The 15,979-nt window shown below is 37.4% G+C and overlaps 1 protein-coding gene across 2 annotated transcripts in view; it reads right to left on the bottom strand.

Moving 5' to 3' along the window:
- ndufaf2 (NADH:ubiquinone oxidoreductase complex assembly factor 2) overlaps positions 1–15,966 on the bottom strand; it is a 59,261-nt gene extending 43,295 nt beyond the window's left edge. The window contains exon 1 of one of the 2 annotated variants that reach the window (XM_088629746.1): positions 15,697–15,966. In XM_088629746.1, the coding sequence (XP_088485872.1) occupies positions 15,697–15,811 (115 nt within the window). In that variant the 5' untranslated portion in view covers positions 15,812–15,966. The remainder of the gene's footprint in view (positions 1–15,696) is intronic. The other variant, XM_088629745.1, reaches the window with a different exon arrangement.
- Between the last annotated feature and the right edge of the window lie 13 nt (positions 15,967–15,979).

Below are 15,979 nucleotides of genomic sequence, written 5' to 3'. Positions count from 1 at the left end.
GATGTAGTTTTTGTCGGGACCTCCCACAGATAGGTATATATTTTCCTGAACTCATGTGAAGCAACCTAATTGCACACAGCTGTACTCCATCCAACACATTAAGTGACTTGTAAAGACTTTTGGTTGCGTCAGGGTCTATTTAGGTGTGCCCCGGCTTAACAAGAAAACGGGGTGAATATTTATGCAATCACTTATTTTCTGGTTAATATTTAGAATTAATTTAGGAGGATCTGTATAATTTTGTTTTCTGGTTGACATTCTAGAGTGTTTTGTGCTGATCAATGCAAAAAATCCCAAATAAATACACTGTGATTCTATATTATAATACAATAAAATGTGAAACAGTCCAGGGGGGGGGGTGAATACTTTTGAGAGCCACTGTAATAGTCCCCTTTATTCAGTAGGATCTACAATACTTCTTGGGACAGAACAAATGTGTGTTATTACAAAATCTCAAATGAAAAATCACTTTATTCTAATCTGCAAAATGTTAGGTATTTAATGTGTATGCAGCGTTCTGTGGCATTTCCTGGCATAAATTGACCTCTCAATATAATGTCTGAAGTGAATCACCTTCAGCCTCCTGTCTTCACGCAGTGAATATCAATGCCCACATACTCATCGGCTCAGCTTCATAAAACAGAACAGAAACTCTCTAAATTAAAAAATAATGTAAGAGAAAATACACACAAACAAGAAGAGTATAATGAATATCTCAATTCTTAATTTAAAATACAACATATTTATAACATGAATACTATTTCTTACAGATCAAGCAGGCATGTATAATCAATGTACAATTATCATAGTGGAGCCAAGAATCTGTGTTGTTTTACACTTGCTGTTGCCCTTATCTCCTAGGAGAAAGAAAACTGATGTTTTTGGACTGTCTACCAACGAGCTAAAAAAAACTAAAATCCTATGTGTTTTAAAGAAGCACCATATTGACAGCATATATCACTTTTCATCCCAAAGCATTCTAAAGAGCTTTATACATAGTTAGAGAACCTATGTTCACTGATGCAAAGCAACTGTTATAAGACAGCAGCCCCACACCACAGAAGATCAGAGAGAGAAGTGAGAAATTCATCAAGGGAATTAAGAGGGGGAACTTTTTTCTGAAGGGAGGCAAAATTGTACATGGAGTGAAATTTACCGAAGACAACATGGTTTTACCTCCTACTCTTTCGAAAAGTGCCAGAGGACATTTGATGACAAGTAGTTAGAACCTCAGCTCTATGTCTTTGCCAACTCTTCCTACACCATAGTTTCCTTGTTCACCATACTGGGGCATTAATTTGGAGATTGTGATCCAGAGGAAAGAGTACCACCTACAGTGGCATCTACTTGCTACTTCCAATGTACTAATCCAACACCACTTTCAGCAGTAGGTTTTTCTAATTTGTTTCCAATCCCAGTACCGACCAGGAACAGCCTTGCGTGGCTTCTGAAATCAGAAGATCAGGCTACAAGATGGTAGCAGTGCAGCCAGATTATACATATCGATACTATTATTATACTTATGTGTGTGTTCTGTGCATAGGACTGAAGCTTGTACATATTTACATGTTTTATACTGTAGACTTATATACCCACATCAACATTGTATGTAGATTTCCACATGCAGTAACTACATTTTCATTATAAAGCATCAAAATGAGCTAGACTTGAAAAATATCAAAATGCCGCTTCTATTCTGCTTTAGTGTATCTTTCGTAACAAAGGAAAAATCCATGCGGAACAACTAACTGAAGTGTAATACAAATTTATTGTGGATGGCCCAGAGAACAGCTGTGGGTTGTATCAATATTGTATACAGTATACATGTTCTATTACCCCATACTATAGAAAATATAAATCAAATTAGAATACTTACTGATTTTTTAAAAGAGGTTTTATTTATTCAGAGACAAGACACTACATTTTATCACTTAGTTTAAACAGTTTAGGAAAACTGTTTCTAAGAAGAACTTTAGTACAGTATATTAAAGCCGAAATCTTCTATGTTGGCCATTCCATGGCCAAGAATAAGTTATGTCCAATAATCAGTCTGAAACACAAAAGACAAGATGTTGTGGATTTTTCTTCATCTTATAAGTGATAAAATCCCCAAATTAAAATGGATCAATTGGGACAGGAGAAAAGAAAACCTATACCAAAGTTACTCACTGGCCTACAACTTGATTAAGTTTGCATTTGCAATATGCGCAAAACATCTACAGTTACTGTCTGAACGAACAAGTAAATAAATTTGTTTTAGCACACATTGTATGGGCTTGTCTTGTGGTAATTACAACACCATTGGCTTTCAGACAAACGCTACATTTTCTTAATTTTACCCATGGGATAACTTATGGCTGATTGAGACTACCAATCTGGACTCTACAACATTTCTTTGCAATTTCTCCTTTTCATTTTTTGGTTTAAATAGAGTGTGATGACACCATACCATCTGTTGTTGTGTTAAAAAGGAACTGTTTTGAATTCTGTTCACTTTTGGATCTGCCTAAAGAAAAATTGAATAAAATACTTGCCTAGGCACTCTGACATGATGGAAAGATGCTGTTTACTGGAATTCAACCAGCACTGCGGAAATTCAAATGCAAAGAAAGCTATTTGTATTCCATTTCCTCAGCTGTGAAAACTGCTAATTTTTATAAAGGCAAGAACAATGTTAAGTCCTGAATCTCCAAAGTCACTCTTCTGCATTAATCATAATCATGTGCACAGCTCCTTGAAAAGATATTGAAAAGATAGGCAGGAATACAGTTTTCATTTCCCCCGAAGTGCACAGGGAATGTTTTTATGTTACACAATTACTGCTCTTCTACTGCTTATTTCTACACAAAATGGTAGAGTGATTTTTGATTCCCCAAAAATCTTAAATCAGTGATTAAAGTAGATAATTGAAACTGTTGAAACTGATTTTTTTTCTTTGTATTCTAGCTCAAGGGTTTTGTTTCTGCTAAAATTGGAAACTTTTGCTCTATTTCAACATGTTGTAAGCTCGGAACCAAGTCCTTAACCACACATCTGTCATTCACATGAACAAAACAAAAAGACCCACACTGGTGAAACACAAAATGACATGGGTGCCAGATGCTCCCTCACAATAAGCAGGAAAACGATCTCCAAACATATTTTAAAGGTTTATTTGGTGTTTTTGTCTCTTCTCTCATACCCTACAACTGCAGGCCTAATGCAAAATTCTGTCAGAATCTTCTACTTCTAACATCTGCCTAAGCATAAGAAAAGCATTCTCTAAAAGACCACACAGATTTTGCTCAAGATAAAAATATGAATGTATTTCACAAAACAATATGGTCTATAGACTCTACTTTCTATAATTTATTAGACTTGACTTGTGTGTGCCACATACAATGAGATGATACAATAATCTCTATTTTAGTTAAGAAAAAAAAACAGTAACATTGGAACAGTGGACAAAGACTACTGTGTTAAAATGCCCAGGCTAGCATCTTCAACTACACTGCTTGCCATTCCGAGCACAAGCTTGAAGGTCACACTGAAATATTGATAATAAAATAAACAGCGCCTCTGGTGGCCGAGTAAAGTACTTGAATGGCAGAATCAAGTGGCAGTTTTCTTAACAAAATGCTTAAAGGTCTAAAACTATTTCCCTTAAAATCGGCTTTCTTTATATTCAAAGCACTTATGGATATAATGGCCAGCCCCAGAATCTTTTACTATTTGGCATAAATTACTAAGCGTCTTTAAAAAATAATCAGATTTCATATTGTATTTTCTGGATATCTGGAAAATCAGGACTACAGCCAAGGGTTTCTGCTAATATCCAAAACATTCCTTGAAGCAAAAAAGAAACTGTTAAAAGGGGAAAGCTGTTGAGGGAACCATCACATAATCCTGGTTAGAAATGTTTAGTGCACTTCTTAGACCTCTGCTACATGAAGCAATGCGTTGGAAGCTACTAGCCCTTGCCACCACATCCCACATAGGCAGTCCCATATAACACCCTGACCTACTGGCAATGCTCTAGCAGCTGCTTGACAACCCAATCTGTCAGAGCAGGCAGCAGTGCTATTCCAAGCACAACAACGACTGTATATTCCGAGCAAGCACTTGAAAGGTCCAGGCAACGTCCAATCAATGTATTGATCTACATCACATGATTGTCAAAGTTTTAAAGACTTAAGAGTGGACAGTGTACAAACTGCTCTTGGTTGGACTCAGAGGAAACAGAGGTACTGCAGGTGAGAATTTTGATAATGTTAATAGTTATTGGTTTTACTTTCTAATTTGGTAGTGAATTACAGGGGTAATTATCAATGGGGAAATTAAAAAACGATGTTCTGGGCCAGCTACTTCAACTATCTATTATGGACCTACGTAAAGCTCAATGATTAGCACCTGCTAAGGCAAAGAGAAAAACACAATAACATTAGGCATTCACCCACTGCATCTCTTTTAAAACTGTTTTAATGTGATCTTACTCAAATTACCACTGGCTGTTACCAGCGACTGAATGATTAAAGGCAAACTGTATCAAATGTTAGCAGTCTGATGTAACTGGCAAAATCCCCCACGATGATATTACAAACAACACATCACAATAATTTATTTTGACATAGGAAAGGCTACAAATCAGAGGAGGCCATTTGGGTGCATCTAGCCTGTTTGGCAGTAGGTAAATGATCCAAGGAACCGGATGTTTCTTAATGAAACCAAGGTATCAGCTTCAATAACTTGGCCTGGTGGCTTGTTCCATACTCCCACAGCCCTTTGTGTAAAGCAGCAGAAAGCTGAAACAAGGGCCTTAGTATAGAGTAATGAGAAGAAGTCCTCCTTTGGTAGGTAGCTTTAATAATAAAACTAAAGTGATGAAAAACACCCAGGCCCTTTTTTCAACAGATGCTTAAACGTATCTAAGCAACAAAAAATAATTAATAAAATTATATTAAAAGTACTACAACCAAATTGGTACCATTTAAAAAAAATACAATATGGCTTTAATCTAGAAAGACTTGCTGCACTGCAGAGGTTTCTGTGAAATACATTATATAAGTCCAAAAATGCTCTTTAATATAAAATGAAAACATTCAATAGCTCATAGCATACAGCTCATATAGCTTAAAGTATAGATAGATTTGAAAAATCTAAATTTAAATATTAAGTAATTATAGTAATTATTAGTAAATATTAAGTATTATTGATTAAATATTGTTTTATTTTTTTGCTCTTCAGAACTTGTCAAAATATTATACCCAAACATGGTTAAGTACAACAAGGAGTAATATCAGATATGAATCATCATATTGACATTTTACTAAAGGATGTATCCAATTTTTCCCAAAAATCTTGAAAAAATACAAAACTTGACAGTTAATATTTCCAAAGTAAACAATTTACTGAAGACTGCACAGAATAGCATGCTGTACATTCAGCAATTCTTCATTCTGAATAACCATGCATCACCTATAATTGGACACTCACAGCACTTTGAGCCCCGAAATCAGGAAACAAAAAGATATCTTGTACTTACAAAATACAAAAGACAAGCTGCTTCTGACCTGTACTTTTCCCTGTTTTTCTTATACAGCTTTAAGTCTTAAGGACACTGTTCTCATAAAATAGTATTCTAATAATGTCCAAGAACGTTTTGAGGTAATCAGAATGTGCTTTAACAGAAGCAATTCTTCAAAAGAAGCCTGCAGTGCATGATAATGTCAGTTTGCCTCTTTACTAAATATAAAAAATGGCATCAATAGGACAACAATAAAGTTGGAATGAATGGGCTGATGCACAGTATTCTCCTTAATAATGGTAATATGATTCTCTGTGGTACTGCAGCCTTTCTGTACTGAGAACATGTGCCAACCACGAGCTCACAGCATGAGTGAGATTTCTGCAGTGTAGATGTCAGAGATAGCTCCATTTCCTATTGGAATACTTGGGAAGATTTTGGATTTCAAAGTGAAACAGGTGCAAAAAGAACATATAGTAAACAGAGACCAAGATGACTATTTTCCTGTTAGAGACAGAACATATCTCCAGCTCAGTGCCCTTGGTAGTTAAAAGCCTCGGGTAATTGCCTTAGGCCTTCAGCCCATAGTAGTCTATCAATTTCAGATATAAAATCCCTTTAGCAGGACATATGATTTAAATAATACATAGAGGTCTATTTTAAGAAATTTACGAAACGGGGATTGTATGAAGATCTACCATTTTCACTCAGCTACTGCTGAACACTACGACATGAAATGTGTCCATGTTAAAAAAATCACATCAATTCCTATTAAGAATTCAATTGCACACAGAATGTGTTAAAAGAACATGAGAGTTTTTATTTGCGATCAAATTGGCTTGGTTTTTTTTGCAACATTGATGTCAGTGTGCCATTCTTTAACATACAAATGTGCCACACTCATCTGTAGGGGCACCAGAATGTTTCTTGGTTCGCTTCTATGCTTTCTACGTATTGAGATATCTTGCATCAATATCTCAATAACAAATGATCTCATTCATTTTTATTTTAATTCTCAGGTAATGCATCAAGCTATGTTGTATTTAATAAAAGAGGAGAATGATTTGCATGTGCTTAGTACTTTACTTACTATTTCACTACTTTGTAATGTTGAACCAAGCAATGTGAAACACACACAAGTCATTTTCATTGCATTCTACTTAGATTTTGGCATCTGACCAGATCCCTGGATTTCTGCCGTCAGTATCCTTCTGCTTGACATCTCGGACTATTCTGCAGAAACAGAATTTTCTGGAGCTACTTAATGTACAGTTACTGGTCCGCACACAAATCAGGTACCTCTGTTGTTTTTGTTGTAAATTTATGAAGCGTATTTAGTCCAGATAGCCTCCGATTGGAAAAGGGAAGGGGACCAGTTCTTCTTGGGGTCTCAGTTTGGTTCCCTTGCCCTATGAATACTGTTCACTGTTCAGAAGGCTCTCCAAAGCAATCCCAGCTGTACCAAGTGCAAACAAACGTCGTATGAAAAGATACTTACAACTCTTCTGCAAAATAAACCAGACTTAACATATAATGTATCTATTGCAGCTTTTTTATTCATAGGAATTCACAATGTTTTAAAATAGTACAAAGGGTGTGGGATTAAAATCTAGGGAAGAGCTTTAAAACACATTACTAAAACCTTATTCAAAATACTGTATTCAATTTGGGTCGCCATACCGCAAAAGGATATTACAGATTTAGAAAGGGTTCAAGGAAAAATGACAATAATGCTTCACAATCTCTAAGGACAGTCACTGGAGACAGGTTAAAGGAGTTAAATCTCTTTCATCTAGAACAAAGGAGACTGAGAGGAGATTACAACCATGTACATAAAATCCTAAGGGATTTATAGATCCCTTTTACAGGGTCATCCCAGGGAACTCATTCACAGACTCAGAAGTGAAACATGGACACAAGGTCTCATTCGGTATTCATTTAGGATGAAGAACAGGAAATGCTTCTTTACACAAAGAGCTGCGGGTATCTGGTTCAGGCATTCCACTCAGTAGATTGAGGCCAAAAATTTGGACTCTTATGCCACAACCACAATTTAAAATGACAAGATTCACTTATCTACTAAATTCTCAACTTATCATTTTTATAAATCCGTAAAGTTACTACATCTCAATATTTCAACCATATTTTAATTAAGAGATGTCACATCTGCCATTGAACACCTCTTGAATGCATTGGGCCAGGCAAACCATTAATACTTTCACTCGTGGGTACATCCTCTCCTGCAATAATGACCATGTTGCACACTGACACTTCACTGATCAGAATATGCATCGAAGCTTTGGCCACGTTTTATTGTGCTCTGATAGTTTCCAGATGTTGGGTTCTGTTTATAGAACACTAGCTCGATTATCAGTGGTTGAATGGTGGTTGATGGGCTTCACATCTTGGTTTCCATGGACTTAAGTACAATAACGCATTGAATGCAATTCCCGAGGACAAGACTAGAACACAGTGCGCTCACAGTAAGACCTATCCATCCATTTTCACACTGCTTTTTTCCAACACAGAGTCATAGGGAGCCTGAGTCAATGCCGGCAAGCAAAGGGCACAAGGCAGGATACACCCTGGAGGCAAGTTCTTCGCGGGGCAGACACACAGACACAAACACAAATGTGCATACACTCTCACCAGGGCCAATTTTCACAGAAGCCAATTCACTTTAGAATAACTCAACTGGCTACCCACTGAAGTTAATCAGGCGAGAGCCTGGTCAGTACCTGGATGGGAGACCTCCTGGGAAACACTAAGGTTGCTGCTGGAGGAGGTGAGGCCAGGAGGGGGGGCTCACCCTGCGGCCTTTGTGGGTCCCAATTCCCCATTATAGTTACTGGGACAGTATTCTGTAAAAAAGGCGCTGTCCTTCGGACGAGATGTAGAAAAACTGAGGACCTGACTCTCTGTGGTCATTAAAAATCCCAGGGTGTTTCTGGCCAAATTTCCCATGGCCTCCTAGTAATGCCCATCTATGAAGTGGCTTCACCACTCTGTTCTCCTCCCCACTGACAGCTGATGTGTGGTGAGTGTACTGGTGCACTATGGCTGCCATCACATCATCTAGGTGGGGTTGCACATTGGTGGTGGTGGAGGGGAGTCCCCATTACCTGTAAAGCGCTTTGAGTGGAGTGGTCAGAAAAGCACTATGTAAGTGTAAGCAATTACAACTTACCAGTATTTTATGATTGTGGGAAGAAACTGGAGCACCCAGAGGAAACCCACCTGAACACGGGGAGAATTTACAAACTCCACACATATAGCACTCCAGGTCCAGAACTGAACCCAGGGCCTCAGTGCTGCAAAGCATCCATGTTAACCACTGTGCAGCCCTTACAGTAAGCTGCATCTATTAAACGCCTCAGAACACACTGGACACAAACACTTCAATATCCAGAAAGTGTTTGTGTGGTTCACTGAGTCTTGTGTAAGATGTGGCACAGTGACCAAAGTTAGTCTGGGTCACTAACTTGGCGACACTGCACTGCACTGCTGACCCACTGGCAGCTCTTGCTTCAGACAGGATCAAGGAAGCTGTCAGTAGATGTCCAGAGTTTTCTAACAACCATGGTATTGCAATAACACAATTAAGTTTTAAACTTAGGCTGTTCTTACACCTTATATACTACGTATCTACCTGGCAGTGCATAGTTGTGATTTGGGCCCAAGACATCTAACTGGGAGGTTGTGGGATGAAATTCAAGGTGAAAGACTCCAGTTGTAATATTGAGCAAAGTACTTCTCTCAGATTGCTCTAGTAATAACTCCACATAAATGGGTACAAATGTAAGTCACTTTGGATAATAATATTTTTAATTATTAATGATATTATAAAAAATGAATAAATATGTTAATAATTAATCAAAGAGTAAGTTAACCTCAGTGTTATAAACAACCACAGCTGAGTGAAGAGTAGGTCACTACAATTCTATCTGCTCCAAATTAAGCTTGGCCAAGAGATAGATTATCATTAAAAATCCTGTCTCAATTATTCATAATCTTTCTATCCCATTCATCAACATATTTTGATTTTGATATCAAATTGTTCCTAGGATATTTTCAATAGCTGAAGAATACTTACTGTAAAACCTTTAGGTGATCCTGGAAGAATATGGTTGTTATCTCAACATATTAGTGACCAAACCCTTAAAACTGTTTTAAAACTGAGACCACTTCAACATATACAATTATATCCACTTGTAAACCCATATATGATTAGAAAATACATTTATAAACAAATGATAAAAAAAGAACATGTTCAACGTAGATGTCAAGTTTACAAATTCCTAAGTGAACTTTAGTTCAGTTTCATTTACCAATAATATAAGGATCTCCCAGTAATGCCCCAAAGAAATCCAATATGTATATGAAGAAATGATTGATAGTGTAAGAGAAGGTAGCTTTTTAGCAGAATGCAGAAATCCAAATAATTCCTACATATGTCCCCACAAAAATTCATCGTCTAATACATGTGAACTGAGAACACTATGTGGAAGGACAAGAACAGGAAGCGAGTCTGAACAGGAAGGAGTCTGGAACAAGCTACCCAGACAAGTTTTTAAAGCCGATACCCCGGTTTCTTTAAAGAAACGGCTGAATGAGATTCAGATCGTTTAGTAACTTACCTACCAAATGAGCAAGATGGACTGAATGGTCTGCTCTTCTTTATAGCCATCATGTTCTTAAAGGGTGGGGCACTACATTTTGAAAAAGTGAGCGAGACTGCTTGAAAGTCATAATGACAGACAGTCATCCTATCACCCTGAGCTTTCTTAAGACTGCTCTTGCATTAAATTTTAAAACACTGAATAGAAAAGCTGCATTTTATAGCTATCATAGACCATAACAACTCACAATCACAAACTACTTATGTGTGTCCCTTTATGATTTTTGAAGACTACTAATAATTTAGATAAATGTTCCTAAAGCTGGGCAAATTCTGACAGACAACAAACCTGGAACACTGAAACGATTCTCTCCCGTCCAGCAATTGACACATATTGAGAATTAAGGCCAATATAAGAGACCATACAGCCCATCTAGCCCTTTCTGTCGCTAGTAGCAAATTGATCCGAGTATGATATGTCATCCAACTGTTTCTTCAGTGAGGCTGGGTTCTTGCTTAGAAAAAGAAGTGCCTCTTGACCTTGGTTTTAAATGCAGTTCCAGTTTTCTCAGTTAAAATTAACTTGACAATGAATCGCTGCTATATGTAGGAATTTCTGATCCTGATGAACTACTCAGTCAATGCCTTTTAGCATTTTGGATACTGGAATACTGTTCATGATTAAAAAGGTTCAGTTCTTTCAGCCTGTCAGAGCAGGACAGAGGTTCCCAATCCTGTTCTTAGAAAACAACACACCTGCTGCTTTTTATTGCAGTGGAGCACTGTTAACTTTCCATTAAAATATTGGTATTTCAACCATTAATTTGCATGTTGGTCCCCAGGACAAAGATTGGGAACCCCTGATATATTACATTCTTTTAAGCCTCAGAATGTATTCAGCTGTTCTTCTGTGGATCATCATCCAGAGATCTCATAAAAGTCCCATCCCATGGAAAAAAATCGGAATTCTCAAAACACTTCCCAAACTATAAGAGCGATATATACCGTGTGTTACAATGTCAAATATACGTCATGAACTCCACACCAGTACTGTGTTAAAGTAGGTGTTTGCTACTTCAGTATTTTATTTATTTGTGTTTTAACAACTTAAACAATGACTTTTGGAATGATTTTCTTTTTGGGGGAACAAACCTGTAAAGAAAATTCAATATCATCTTGTGCCAATAATTGAATTAGAACACCAAAAAGACAAAAACACATCACCAAATTCAGGTCACAAATACCAATGACAACTTGAGTCTTTTCCCCTCCAACTAACTGGGAGTACATCCTGCCCGCAGCACACTGTATTTACTTCAGAATTTGTGTGTAATGAGGTGGCCCAGATTCCCTTATTATTTTAGAAATCTTGAATTCACTTCATATAAAAATGTAATCCCAGCAGAATGAAAATAAAGCATAATGAGCCATTTTGCCATTCCACCGCTCTTCATTGTCTACTGCACACTGAAAACTTTGGAGGAAATGGATCCAGGCTTAGATCTGTAGGATGATAAAAAATAACTCTCTCGCTCCCACTCTCTTTGAGCAAATTCCTCATATCTCTGTACCTGTCATGTAGGCTGATGCAGCACGGCTTAAAGCCGAGCACCTTTTACAAAAGTTGGCATTTCCGAGGTGAATCTGAATGCAAATCACAAGGAGAATTTAAGCTTCGGCATACCCTGTCCTGATTGAGCCCAAAGTAAATATATTGCTCTTAATCGAGGCTACCAATCGTCTTTTTTTTTTAGATTTCTACTAGATTTGTATATTTGCATTATGCATGGGTCTTGGTCCACTGGAAACGTCAATTTCCAGGCAGGCCTAAACATCTCAGCTTCAGTGCAAAAACATCCAAATCGATGGTCATACTGTACCATCTTAAGACTTTACTCATCATCTATAAATATACACTGCTGAGCCTGTGCTAACATCTTACACATCTTAGACAAAATGCAAGGTATCATAGAGGTATGCTATGAGCATCAACAATTTGTTCAAAGTGTCCACTATAAAATATAAAAGTATAATAGTTGAATACTTTTATATTATTTTTGAAGAAGAAGGATGAGATGTGAAGAATCCAAGCCTGACATTAGGCAATCTTTAATTCTCAGTTAGCAGGGTCTTAATCTTGATCACAGCAACTCTAGGTAAACTGTACATGATTAGCCATTGTAAAGTGCTGTAGGAGCTAAACCATCACATTTAATAATCAGATCTTATTAACTCAGTGTCAAGTCATCCTTATCTTAGATTCATTTGTTCCTATATTCACATCCAATACATAAAAGTAATACTTGCATAAAACAAAATGTCCAAGTGTTTAGAAGAAAATATCCACAGAATTGTGTTATATAAGAAAGAAAAACCATCAGAAAGGCATTTTCTAATGTCTAAGCTATTTTCAGTGCAGGGTACATAATCTTTTTAAAAATATTGACTGTGGTACAGAAAAAAAGCAAACTAATGTTGTAACAAAACAACCATCCTGCAAAATATAGCCTAACTGTCCTTATGTCAGCCCATACCTAAGTGTGCAATTTAGTTTACTTAGAGACCAAAAACAATACACACAGGGAATATAATATTAGTTCACAAGGCCAAAGAGAAACTTTAAAATGAGCTGGCATCCATGATTTCTCCGCATAGAGCAAATTAAATATGACCGGCTTGTTTTAGAGTGGATCTTACTGACAACAGAACACCCAGCGTGACCTCTGCAGCTCAGAAGTTATTCTGAAACTTACGTCTGAACACCGGGAATACTGCCAGCAGCCACTATTCCTGTGCCATTTGACTTGCACTTAAGCCCAAAACCCCCCAACCTGCCGCACTTCAAGTTACACTGAGCATTGTCACAGGATATTAGGCGCTTTGTGGCTGTTTGTGTCCAAAGGACAAATGACTGTAAAATTTTGTCTGCCCTGAGCTCCTTCTGGTTAAGACAAGCAGACATCTAGTCAAGGTTTGAAATGCAGTGTGCAGCGGCATGGAGAAAAATGACTCAAGACTTGCACTGCTGTGAAAAAACAAACAAGAAACAAATAAATATGGGCAGTGCAATTATTTGGGAGTCAGTAAGAGAATGTTTACCGATTCACAAAATATTTCCCAAATTCTTCACGAATATTTGACTTTAGCTGCAAATAGTCGTCTGGCCATTTTCTATCTCCCAAAGGAAGGAAATGACAACAGATTTAAAGACAGAAAATAACAAGTGCAGCATTCTAGCAGCACACTACTTGGCAAGTAAACTTTTAAATCAACCTTTTAATTTTAAGTATAAAAATAAGCATCATATGAAAAAGTACGCTCTGATAAAGGCTAATTCAACATTCTAATTGGAACGAAAACCACGGGTTACATTTTCCTTTCACTCATTCTGAGTGACCTGACTAATCATAGGTTTCACTGTAGGTGTAGAAAACCGAAGTAGCTCCATCAGAAAACACTCTCACGTTTCTGGAAACATTTTCTGAAAATGCTGCTGTGCCTCAGACTTCATTTAAAAATACTTTAACCAAAAAAAAACATCAAGTACTGACAGCACACCCTTCATGTTTAAATCAAGGCGTACTCTGGCCATGTTACCAGAATTACAGAGGCAGAGTAAATAGAATTTAAGTAAAACAGTTCAGGTGGGGAGCTGCGTCAGCATGCGCAGGCTTCAAAGGAACAACTAATAGGTTTATTCCATGCTGAAAAGAGAAGAAAGGAAAAACCGTTTCAGCCATGGAGCCTTGTTTGGGTGTGGAAGACACCTGAAGAAGGCTCCACAGCCGAAACGTTGTGTTTCCTTTCTTCTCTTTTCAGCATGGAATAAACCTATTACCTGTTCCTTTAAGTAAAACATTAGTGAGAACTAGTCCTGCACCCTGTTCGCTACAGGATACATTTATTTAATAAGAGCAATTCTGGTTGCCATCATTACAAAACCTAAAAATGCCTTCTGTTGTTCACTGTTTTGGGGTAGGGATGCCAAAACCTGTCTCCACTCATTTCTCACATTTGTTAGCACCACCATGCGGTGCTTCACATGTCCTTGTCCTCCTCAAGCACTGCAGCCTATAAAACGTTCTGCCCCTTACATCTCACCTGGTAAAGCAAGGAAACAACACTTAAACCCCATTGACAGCTTCTGATGTAGCCCACCAAGAATTTCAACACTTTCCCAGCAATTGCAACAACCTGCCAATATAAACGTTTAGTCTGTGCATTGCTTTAAAATGCAAATACAAGGAATACACATCTCCCTGCAGACAAGGGAATGATTCAAAATATGCACTGTAGCACTTACTCTGATATTGATATAAGCCACACTTAATTATACCAATAACACCAAACAGAGGAAAATGTTGTTAGAAAAGTAGCAAGATAATCTTTCCCAGCAATTTAGTGATGTCATGCTCAGCACTAAAACAGAAACCTGGTTTGCAATGTTTGGCATATGCCATGGTACAGTTTTCACACATCCACTAGGTGTCACTATGAGATCCTAACATCACGTCTCTGCAAATACGAGAACGAAGGTCCAAAACACTTCAATGCTGCTATCGAAGACGTAGTCAGAGCAGGTTCGGGTAATATTTAATTAAAATAAGCTATACGTACAGCTCGGTACAAAATATGCAAGACGTGCAAACTCGCATTTTACTTTTTTTAGACCCCAGATCCGTTAATCAAAAAGACTGTTGAACAGAGACGATTACAGGCAGACAAAGCCGCAGTAATTTAAGCTCCATTAGTATCCAATAAAAGAATCCTCACATCTTTAAATAAGAGAGAACGGGCTTCACATACAGCATATCGATGGTCTTTAAGACAAACCGTTTTCGAATATACTGTATAACGGGAATCAAATGTCATCCCTAAAAACAAAACTGCTTCAGATGAAGCTGCATTAAGTGTAGGTTTAGTAGTCTATTGATCAATTTACTAACAACTGTGGTTCTATAGAATGTCAGCAAAGCATTTACACACAATTGTGTTTTCACTAAATCTCATTACAATTAGATATCTAAAGTATTTTACACATGTTGTAAAACCCGTTGCATATTTAGAATAAGAATGGCAACATCTTCCACTTATGCAACTCAATCTGCAGCGCGACTTGAGCTTTTCGCTACTTTGTGAGAGGTGTTTGAAGTCTATGAAATAAGCAAGGAATCTTAATCGGTAACCACGGAAAAAAATTACGTACAATTACGGGGGTTTATATATTAAAAAGGTCGATAGAGTGGTATTCTATGGAACCGATAACTCTCTGAACGATTTCACTTGTCCGAAAAGTTCAGTACATTTGCGTACACCACAATGATAGTCCAGTTTACTTGACATGTCCTGTATAAACTAAAATAGAACCATTGCAACAGTTTACGTAAAATGCACAAATTCATATAAAGATATTTAAAAATATCACACCGCTTAGCACATCAGTTTGTGAAGAAACCGACACAGTTCACCCGTTCGTAAGGTACTAATACATTTCCAAATTCTAAAAAGAAAAAGAGTATCAGTTGAACAAAACTTATTTCTTTTCTCGAAACGACGAAAAATGTTCAGAACTCACCTGTCCATGTTTTCTGCTCTGGTATGACATAATATTTATTTCCAAAATGGTCCGTACCCACGTGTTGTTTTACTATTGCAAATTTTCTCCGTATTAAAGCTACTATCCTGCTCATAGTGATCTAAGAACACGCTAATAAAGCTAACGCTTAACTTCCACACTCAAAGTTCGTATGCACTTGAGATCTCGTTTTCCAAAATCGCAAAACACGGGAGCCGAACGAGATGAAGCTGCCTCATTGGTCCACTAGGGTTCCTGCAACCAATCACGCAGCTCGTTATTT

The sequence above is a fragment of the Lepisosteus platostomus genome, chromosome 4 (assembly GCF_059453375.1).
Source record: "Lepisosteus platostomus isolate fLepPlt1 chromosome 4, fLepPlt1.hap1, whole genome shotgun sequence".
In the NCBI taxonomy this organism is placed as follows: domain Eukaryota; kingdom Metazoa; phylum Chordata; class Actinopteri; order Semionotiformes; family Lepisosteidae; genus Lepisosteus; species Lepisosteus platostomus.
This window is presented reverse-complemented; position numbering and strand designations above follow the sequence as displayed.